This window comes from Cyprinodon variegatus, unplaced genomic scaffold (assembly GCF_000732505.1).
Source record: "Cyprinodon variegatus isolate N-32 unplaced genomic scaffold, C_variegatus-1.0 Scaffold121, whole genome shotgun sequence".
NCBI lineage: Eukaryota > Metazoa > Chordata > Actinopteri > Cyprinodontiformes > Cyprinodontidae > Cyprinodon > Cyprinodon variegatus.
Window position 1 is genome coordinate 1,379,771 of NW_015150574.1, and position 10,907 is coordinate 1,390,677.

General features: G+C 35.9%; 1 protein-coding gene across 2 annotated transcripts in view; it reads left to right on the forward strand.

Moving 5' to 3' along the window:
* Positions 1-10,907, forward strand: part of LOC107085319 (transmembrane protein 132B-like) — a 333,447-nt gene that overhangs the window by 290,070 nt on the left and 32,470 nt on the right. For both annotated transcript variants that reach the window (XM_015375581.1, XM_015375583.1), the window contains exon 6: positions 10,075-10,218. In XM_015375581.1, coding sequence (XP_015231067.1) covers positions 10,075-10,218 — 144 coding nt within the window. The remainder of the gene's footprint in view (positions 1-10,074; positions 10,219-10,907) is intronic.

Sequence of the window (10,907 nt, forward strand, 5' to 3'; positions counted from 1 at the left end):
GGATGGATGGATGGATGGATGGATGGATGGATGGATGGATGGATGGATGGATGGATGGATGGATGGATGGATGGATGGATGGATGGAAATTATACAAACAAATCTTTTTCCCTTTGTGCCAAACATGTAAGCCAACTTGAATTTTGTATTGTCTCTTGATTTAAAGGTATTGTGGAGGATTTCTCGAATTTTTTAAAAGACCCGCTCTCTCCACTTAAAAAAAATGCACAAGCACAACCCTGTACCCGCTCCCTAGAGGGAACGCCTATCAAACGCGTGTGAGAGCTTGCACGAGCCCATTTCTCCTCGTGCAAGCTCTGCTATAAATTTGCTGTTCTCATTGCTCATACAAGCTTACTGTGCTCAAATGTCCCTAAACCCTTAAATTCCTCAATCACTATATAGAGAGGGGACTATATTCTAGACTTTATACTGAACTCAGATAACTTACCTTTTGAACAGATGATAACTGCTTTTTGCTCACCGTTGGTCACGTAACTCCTCCTCCACTGTGTGTTGCCTAAGCCATCTTTGTTATTAGTCCAACAGCAACAGCCTATGGCAACAGCGGGCCGCTGTGACAGCAAATCCCATAATGCTTTGTGAGGAGAGCCCTTTGTGATGAATGATTGACAATTAGGAGGACCACTTACTGTATTTGATGATCCCCCTGGAAATAAAAATATATATGCCTCTATACCTTTAAGGATGGGAAAACATTTCCGTCTAGTAAAAATCCCTGACTTTGAAAGCATGGTTTATAAAATCCCTCCTTCTAAGTTGCAGAGCTCAAATATTTCCTGCACAGTTGGAAGTCATATAAATCACAAGGAATATTTCACCACCACTTTACCTAGAGTAATTACTCTGTCTAACATAGATTAGATATTTTTTATCACACACACACACACGCTCCATTTCACATGGATACTTAACAAATGAGGATTGGCATAGAAATAAACTCAGAAATCCACACATCTGCACTACAACCAAATAAATGAGGCGGCACTCCTAGAGCCTAATAGTCTGGCTGTAATTAACATTGTCATAGTGATAATGACCATTTATCCCAGACAAATCACACACACACGGACACACCAGCCCACGTGCACAACTTCTTTCTAGTCTAGGCAGCTCGCCCAAGTGTCAGCAGCGTCATTTGTTTCTGTCACTTCCTAACCTTTTCTTCTGTTTTCACTTCCTCTGTTTCTCTCATTTAACCTTCTTCATTCCAATCTTAAATATTTGTACTTGGCTCTTTTGTTTACCTTTCTCTTTACCTATCCGATCAGCTATAGCTTCTTCTTCAATATCCAAAACCTATTATACTTCTTGTTTACATCTTTCTTTCACTTTGTACACATTGCTGCAATCTGTCTCATTTTATGATCCCTTTTATGGTTTGGTGCTGCTGATCGCCCTTAGGTGTTGGTAACACAAACACAATAAATGCAAATTCAGCAGCCTTCGTCTGAGGTGAAATAGGAGAACCCTGGAGCGCAGATACTGTAGACTTCAAATTATACAGGTTGCCTCAAGTACAGGTGAATTTAAATAAGAGAAATGCATAAAAGAATCTGAACGTCTGCAGTAGGTAATCCACAAGCAAAGGGATCTAATAGTTGAATAGGTAAGCAGTGTTGGCAGGGAAAAGTAAACAATAGGGGCTGAAATAAGCTTAGTTTTGCTTAGTTGGTTTGAACTACAACAGATATACATTATCATGCATCATGGTTTATAGGATAAAATAGCCATTCTATAAAATAGGTAGTTTGTCTTTTGAAGAAAGAAGTAAAAGGACTTGAAAGAGGAAGATTTTTGATTTTGCTGTTTGATAAATAAGATGAATATCTAAATGTATTTTTTTCAAGAAACCACAAAATTAAGTTTTTCTATCAAGCTATTGTGAAATCCTGCTCCTGTTCTTCCTTGAAGTAAACACACTGCATAAACATTTTTTACTTTTTCCAGTTAAGTCATTTAAACCAGCCTCTTGCAATAAAACTACTTCCATTGACTTTATTTAAAATAACGGATATGGGGAATTAAACGGCTATTGATGACAGAAGTCTTAACCCTAGAAAGTCAGTCACAGCTTATTTTAGTAAGAGTTATTGACTTTTGTTTCACTGGCCTGTCACTCCAGTAAATTACAATATCAGCTAGAGTCACAGCTCATTGACTTCAACTGGACCTTATTGAAAGCTCAACAGTTTCTTTGACTTCTCACTGAAACTGCTGGAATATAAGCATCAATGCTTTAATTCCTCAAAATATGCCGTAAGGGTCATGTTTTTATGTCTTTCCTAAAAAATTCAATCCTAATGTCCTCTCATCTATATATAGTATATCAATCTCATATTTTGATATGCAATAAAAATTGTATTTCATGTATTTACATTTACCAGTATTACTGTATCAGATTTTTGGCAGTAAGCAAAATGCTAGATATCTGACATTTATCCTAGCATTGTCGAATTTATGCAATGTAATATTCTCTACCATGAAAATTAAAACTAGGTCCAACAAAATATATCTGAATGGCACAAAATAAAAGAGATACACTAACCACACAGTTGTTTTCTTTGGTAAAATCATTCACTGCAGTTTATCTTTGCTTTCATCAAAAATGTCTAATTTTAATATTTTGAAAGTAATTATGTTTTCTGCCTTTCTGCGTTAAGCAGAAAGGCAGAAAAGAAGATGTTTTTGATAGTCTTTAAAATCTAATGTATTTCTTCTTGTTTCATTCTTGAGAAACACAAACATACCAGCAAGTTTTGAATGAAATTATAAGAAAAAATAAACAAAAAAATAGTTGTCATGGCATAACATATTTCCTTAATTAATGGCCAATGGAGCTACAAAAACAATTTCTTCACAAACTAAACATACAAGTGTCTCTTTATTGCTTTTTTATCTATGCTTTTGGGAGTTTAATCTATGAAGGCCAGGAAAAGAAGGATGTTATTACATCTGATAGGCTACATTTGTTTTCAAACGAATGTGCTGAAAGACATCTATAAAACTCTGTAACCTTATAAAATATATTATTTCTACATACAAAAATAAATGAAAGTGAATTTAGCATTTATAAATGTTTATCTGGTTTCTGCTATTCATTAAGGCAAACATAGACACAGGAGGAATGCCAACAATTATTACATAATGAATCAAAGGTTGTGTCTGGATCAGATCATTTGTCTCTTCCTGCAGGGTAATTGCTAATTTCCTGTAAAAAGTGGTTAAAGAGTCAATTCCTCCATTATCACTTTGCCTAATTAGATTATTGTTAGTTCTGTCAATAGATGTAGCAGCTTTAATGCATTTTTGACCTTTGTGGTTAAGTTTTCTCAAGGTTTATATAGCACCTGTATTATGTGTCTAAGCATTATCTCAGTTCTCTCAGGTCTACAGTACAAATTACAATGTGGATAAAAAGCTAATGCTTATTAATCCGAAATAGTGTCCTATTACAGAGGGAAAACACATCTATATCCTATGTAATAGTATGTTACTGCATTTAGTGCTTTATATTATGTCAAATGCAGGACCTTAAGCTATTTCCAATTCTGTCCAGACTGTTGAAGAAAGGCATACTGACCACATAATGATTATTGGGATGTTGCGTCCCGCTGATAAAAAGTGTTTTTTTTATTTTTTTGTTTGTTCTGTCCAACTATAACGTCGCACATATAACCTAAACGGAAACATTTTGGTTTCATCTGACCAGAACAACATCTAAATATATACAGTTTCCCTTTTGAGAGAGTTCCCTTTGTGGCAATGCACAAACAGGACTTCATTTATTTGAGCAGTGCCTTTTAAAACTCATTCTACCATTGATGGCAGTTTTTGAAGTGCATGACAAATACGTAGGCGCAGTCCCATTTTTTTGGCTTGGTTCTGAGAACACTCCAGTGAGTTCCCTCATCAGTGAAGTACACTCAATGAGAGAAGGGAAGATTTTCTCCCTAAGAAATGGGGCACCACTTGCTGTAAAATTGCATCCCAGCCCAGGAGATGGTGGTAATAAATAGCCTGTACTCTTCAGTGATGTGTTCACTTATGTCATGTGTAAACACAACCTGAGTCACCTTCTGCATGAAAACTCTGCCATACTCATAACTTTCCACCAAACACATGCATAATATTAAACAAGAAATATATAAAAAAATGTAAAAAGTAAATTTATGAGCCAGCATGGATAAATCAATGTATCACAACCATCTCTAAATTAATAGAAAATCATGGCAATATAATTATCTATGACAACTTTTTGATGAAATATCAGTTTCCAATAAGATACAAGGAATACATGCCAAACTCAGAATGAGAGCCTCATCTTTGACCTTCTGCACCAGTGTGATGCTAAGATTTATATTAGAGTTTATACACCTGGTATTTATATACTGGTTAAAAATAACCAGGATATCATTGTGATCATTTATAGCGACATTTACAAAAAGTTATGTTTAAGGTGAACCGGCCTGCTGAAGCAGATGAGACACCGACCAGTTCGTCTGGCTGACCAACACAACAGCAGGGCCCACTTCCAAGGAGCCGCTAGAAGCCATGCCACACTGGTTCTACCGCTGCTGAAGAACTGTGAAACCACCGGACTGTGACCCATTGGTTCGACTACTGTTTGGAGCTGTTCTGCCGCTGCCTGAGCTGCAGCTTCAAAGCAATCCACTGACCTAAGGGGACCCCCCCTTCTAAGGCTCTTGAGTGACAAAATTAAGCTTCGGAAAGTTTAATTCTGTTGTTCGCATTAAAATAACTCAAATCTCTTCGAGAGCTACAGTATCTTTTAGATGAGCAGACTGTGGTTCCAGAGTTCAGAATGGAACCAACCCCCATCCACTCCATTCCACTGAGGCAACAGGGAAACATCATTTCCCCTCTGTTATCTGATGTTCAATAGATTGATTGATAATTTACATGTTTTGTTTGTGTTTGATCTGAACGAAGCTTTCTGATTCAACTACTGATGGTTTTAAGAGTTCTGAACTAAATGCTAACGCTCAGTGCATCTGACTGAAAGATCCAAGCTGTGTGTTCCTGTCTGCCTAACTTCTCTTTTCTATTTGCTTTAAAGGTTAGGCTAATATGATTGGAATGGCTAGGATCATTAGATCCAACTTACCTTATTGCTGGCCCTACGTCGCAGTCATTTTTTATGACTCTAATCCCTCTGTTCTAGCTTGCCACCCTGGATGTCCTGTGCAGCTGAACTAAAGTCTAATTTCCAGTGTCATTATCTCATTGCATTCCTGAGCTGTGTTATTGTTAATTTTCACTGTAAATCAGGTGAAATTTCACTGTTTTGACTGCATTGTTGAACAGGTTAAACTCTAAACTGGACCTTGCAACACGCATGCACAGAACTGAACTTTATGGCCACTTTTTTTGCACCATAATTTTTTTTGCACTACCAACATTCATTGTTCCACACATTTTTGTTTAAAAAAATATATATATTTCTCCTTGCACTTATTCATCTTAACACTACTGCACTTTATATTCTAATGTTGTTTATTTCCTCTACAATTTAATTCCTGTTGTAAGCCGTATGCAACGGAAATTTGATCTGTATATACTGTGCATACAAAATGACAATAAAGTTTGTCTAAGTCTAATAACTCTGCATCAGGGATTTTCACAATCATCAGCTACTATCTTAAAGGACACTTTTTTATGCATTAAGCATTGGGGTTATTCTATGCAGTGTGATGTATCACTCAGGTCAGATACAGTACATCCTCGTTTTGAGTAACATCTGAATGAACACAGACAAATTTCTTTGGTTGGTGATGAATAACTCTGCTGATTGCCATAGACTAAATTACTAAATCGGTGAAGGCAAGTGGATTTTAACAGTCAAGCCATTAATCCAACCTGAATGTAAAAGATTAAGAACCCTGGTGAATAAGTCAGTTTCTGTTATAATCATCAAACTAATAATCATTAATTGGTTTACCCATGATTTGAATGACCTAATAGTTAGCTATAACTTCCAGTTCTAATTATTTAATATATTTATAATCTGGTAAAATTTCAAAACAGTATGAATACTTATGCAAAATGTAGGCTATATCCTAATGGAAAACGCTATCGTACTACAGCTGCCCTATTCTCTACTAGAAGAAAACGGAAATCAAGGGTATTTGCTAATTTTCTGACAAACAAAAAACAAATAATCTGTAGGAATAAAAAATGTGTTCTTGTTTTTTTTTTCTGTTTTTGAATTACTTCATTTTCATTTACACTGTGCAGCAGCAGAGGGAGCAGTAGACTTTTTGTGTCCAGTGTCCCACTGTTTGCCTTATTAGACATTGGTGAAAAGGTCACACTGTGAACAAAGGAAGCTTCTGAGTTGTATATGTTCCAAGCAATTTCCCCCAAATGAGAAACCTGACAGTTTAAGGAATGAAAAGGAAAGTAGATAAAGCAGATACGCATCCAAGTGTGTGTAAAAGAGAAAAGGGAAAAGAAAAGAAGACACAGAGAGAGCAAGCGAGAAAAAAAAAGAATGTCTTAATGTCTTTGTGCCTTTACAAGAAACAAAATCACTGAAGTGATGTCACTGCCTTCATTTTGACTGGCAAATCGTGCAATGCAGGTGTGTGCAGACGAGTGTTTGGAAGACCGAAACAAGAGAGAAATCTGCTGATAGCTGATGGAAAAATGAAGAGAAAATTGCTTACATTCTCCTATATCTAATTTGTGAAGAAAAGCATACAGTAAGACCCCATTCCCCTACTGTGTCAACATTTTTTTTGTGTGGGGGTGGGCATAGTCACAGTTAAAGATACACGGGTGGTCTTGCCATTGTTGCTTCACTTCATGTTACACACACCTAACAAATAAGAAAGATGCATCAGTAAACTTTACAGAGTTGAGACTATGTTATTCAGGCTTCTCCTGTATTACGCACATCTGTGTCCGTGCATTGCTGATGAAAAGAACACACATATATAGGCACACGTGTTTCCCTTAGCGATAAAGAATAAACTCAAACAAAGAATATTATTACATTACTCAACTTAGGTATATTTTTTAGCGGCTCTTCTTTAAGTGTTTTGTGGTTATCAAAAGAAGAACAGACCTAGTCATTGAGTAGATACTTAATCAAAATGCATCGAAAGACATGACATTTTTTCCTCATCCAATTTCCTGTCTGGTTTTCTTGGTTTTAGTTTATATTTTTTCCTCTTTTTAATTTTGTTCCATCACTTTCACACTTCATACTATGAGATCGCTCTTTGACTGAGGGTCAATAAGGCTCTTCGAAAAGCTTATAATGTAGGTTTTTTTTCAACCCCATGTTCAAAGAGGTTTGAATGAGGCAGCTGTCATAGGTTAATGTCAGGGTGTCACAATTAGCCACAGAGATTGTTTGAACAGCAAACCTACATGCTGTAATTTTCATAATTACCAACTAAAGTCAAATGTTAATGTGAGTTCTGTCTGCTATTTACAGGTGGACAAAAACTGTGTCTTTTTGTTATACACCTTAGAGCTTAAAAACATGGGTTACCTGTTTCATTGCAAAGGAAAATAGTCATTATTTTTTAATATTCTATATATTATTTTATTATATTTATTGTTTTTTTAATAATTTAACAATTTTTCACTTCTTCACAAAATATCCTTTTTTAAATAAGGATATTGATATTTACTTAGTATTGGTTATACTTAGCATTTTTGTTTTAGTTTTTTTAATGTATTATATTATATATTATATATATCCTTTGCTTGAACCTTGAGGAAAAAGTTTTTTTTTTATTTTTTATCCAGGCTTCACATTAAGGTATATGTGCCATAAGAAAATATTAAAATTACTTTTTAAGCATTTTTTTTTCTTCTAATGTTGTTCATCTCCTGAACCCTACAGAGCCCTAAAATTTTTTACATAGCATTGGTTAAGATAAAAGTAAAATTAAAAATAAATTTCCTATTCATGCAATAAAACTTTAGATATTAGTATTCTCGTGTTTTAACCTGTGTCTCATGTTTTTGTGCTCTGACTTAAATGATCTTGTTTTTACAAGCACACAATGCATAGCAGACTCTGTTGTGGTTGTCTTTTCAAATATTTACCCCCCGCTTTCATCAACTTGAACTATAAGAAAATCTTGACAATAAATGAATGATTTCCTCTCTGTATCTAGATTTGCTGAGTCTTTGTTTCTCTGCTCTATCTTTAAACCTTATACACCTATTAAACCCCCTCTGTCCTCCCTTCCACTCCACCTCTTTTTCACCTCTTTATCAATGGCAACCTATATAACTGTATCTATGTTTGGACAGCACTTTAATTTTGATTTCAAGCAAGACTGAGCAAAGTGTATGAAGCGGAGAGGAAACTAGGAATTACTGATTAAGAAAGTGTGTGTGCATGTCTGTTTGAGAAAGAACAAGCGTGAGATCTCATTACGAAAAGGTCACAGAGCTGCGTGTGGCAGAGAGGGATTGGACATTAGGCAGGTTGTCACTGGTCACTTGTGCTGAAACTTTGAGGATCTGTGAGATAGAAACATGTGCATGTGAAACTGACTTTGTCATGTTAGCATCCTTTAATTTTTTTCCTGTGCCCTGAAATGTCATTCCTGGTTCTGCTCTTATAATTATGCTATTTGCAGAATGTGAGATACAGGGCTTCTGCAGGCTACAAAATGTTGACTACAGTTCATGACACAACTGTGGCTTTATGGATAGAGTAGTAATTGACATTCGAAAAGGTATGGATCAGTTTCAGCTGCCTATGAGGAGTGCCGGCTTTTTTGGAATCTTGAAGTTCTGAGTTCAAGCACAATGCCCACTGGTCCCTAAGGGGATGGGTTAAATGCAGAGAGTTTATTTCATTGCCATGTACTTGTGAAAATGTACTGACAATAAAAACTGAGGAAAAAATATAAAATAAAAATATATATATCCCTCAGCAATGCATTTGACCAAAAGTTACAGACTATAAATCTGTGTGCATCAGTGTAACTGTCATGGTAGTGTTTTGTTTTTGTTTTTTTATCTAAAAGAACTGAACCTGTTGACATCAAATTCAACAGAACCTTCTCAACTGTATAGATGCCATACTACTTAATGAAGACTAAATGACATTTCAAAGTAATTACGTCCAATTCAGCTAAGGCACACAAATAGGTCTCATATCTGAAGGCATGTGCAAAGCTCCACATTAAAGTGACAGTATCATGCTGAGTTCATTGTGCTGTAACCCCCCCCCCAGTTGACATGGCACACATACTGTAGAGATAGACAACATCATGAGGCTCTGAAATGTATTATCTATTATACTGGAGCTATCAATAACGATGACATGTAGTATTGATTTTAATAAGTCAGCTTGTCCGCCTGTTCTAAGTATTAACAAAGAACCAATCATGACATAAAAGTCTCTTCTTTTTCTTGATCTGGTCAGATATGGTTAGGATGGACGGACAGACTTAATACACACACATACGCATATATATATATATATATATATATATATATATATATATATATATATATATATATATATAAATTGGAAGCCTGATTACAGGCTTGAAATGTTGGCAGTGATGAATGCCCCCTTTGAAAATGAAATGCCAAATAAACAGGGTTGACATTGGCACACAGTGTTCTGAGTTCCATGTATGTGGCAGTTTGTTTGTGCTATTTTTGTTGGAAGGATCTAATCAAATGTAATCATGCTGATTACAATAATTGTGAGGTTTATAATAACTCCCCCCCGCCTTCAGATTCTTTCTTTAAAACTCTCCTTTTCCCTCTCACTTGTTCCTTCATGTGTGCTCATCTGAGTTGTCATTCACAGTCATGTCTTCCTGCCCACCTACTTGATGCTCTGTTTCAACTGGAATTAGATTACAATTTTTTAAAACAGTTTAAGGATATGCTGTTTTAGATATCTTTTATATTAACTGATTTTAGTGATTGATCATTATTATAACTACTGTACATGTACAGTATAATATAAGACGATGCAGAAACAACTCAATGACTAAATAGTGAACTAAATGTTTTTTTTTTTCCTCTTCTCTCCATCTGTAGGACACAGAGGTGTTGAATACGGCCATTCTTACAGGTAGACGGGTAGCAATGCCCATTAAATTGGTTACAGTGGAAACAGATGGACAGGTGAGGGAAGTAGACGACTCTGTCACCTGCAGCTCAACAGATGTGGATGTGGTGAAGGTATGTATTCAAATTTTACTCAGACATATGTAATATCAGTTAGCTAATATCCTTCCTGTCTGTGCACATTTACTTCAAAGTTACAAATATTGTAAACGTTGCAAAAAGGAGTTCGACCACAGCAGTGTTGACTGCTGCTTTCACCAAAGCAGCTATTTTACATATCCACTAACCAAATCCTTAATCATGGGATTTTTTGTTTTGTGAAATGAATTACCTCAGTAATCAGGTTTTGCCTGAAGTTCAATGTCATGACTTTCCAAACACATTTCTGTTTTATACTGGAAAGAAGAAAGTAAAAGACTGTAAATCCATGGAAAACATTAAAGAAGAGGGTGATCCTTTCAGTCGATAAAAACTCACTCATGCTAGACCTTTAATTAAGCATTTCATTCAAGCAACTTTGGAAAATATGAATTGCATTACTTAACATGTTGTGGCTTTAATAGTGCAACTTTTTAAAATGATTCCAGCGCTCTCTGGGCTTCTGCACCCCTATGCTCCCACTCAGTGCCTCAGGTCGGCTGACCTTCTTCTCCTGCAGGTACCAAGGTTCAAACGGAAGCTGAGGGGCTGAGTGTTTGCAGTTGCAGCTCCAAAAATGTCAAATGAGCCTCCCCTTTTCCTTGTTGCCACTCACTTACTGTCTAACTATAAAACTCATCTTAAAATCGAATTTGCCATATATA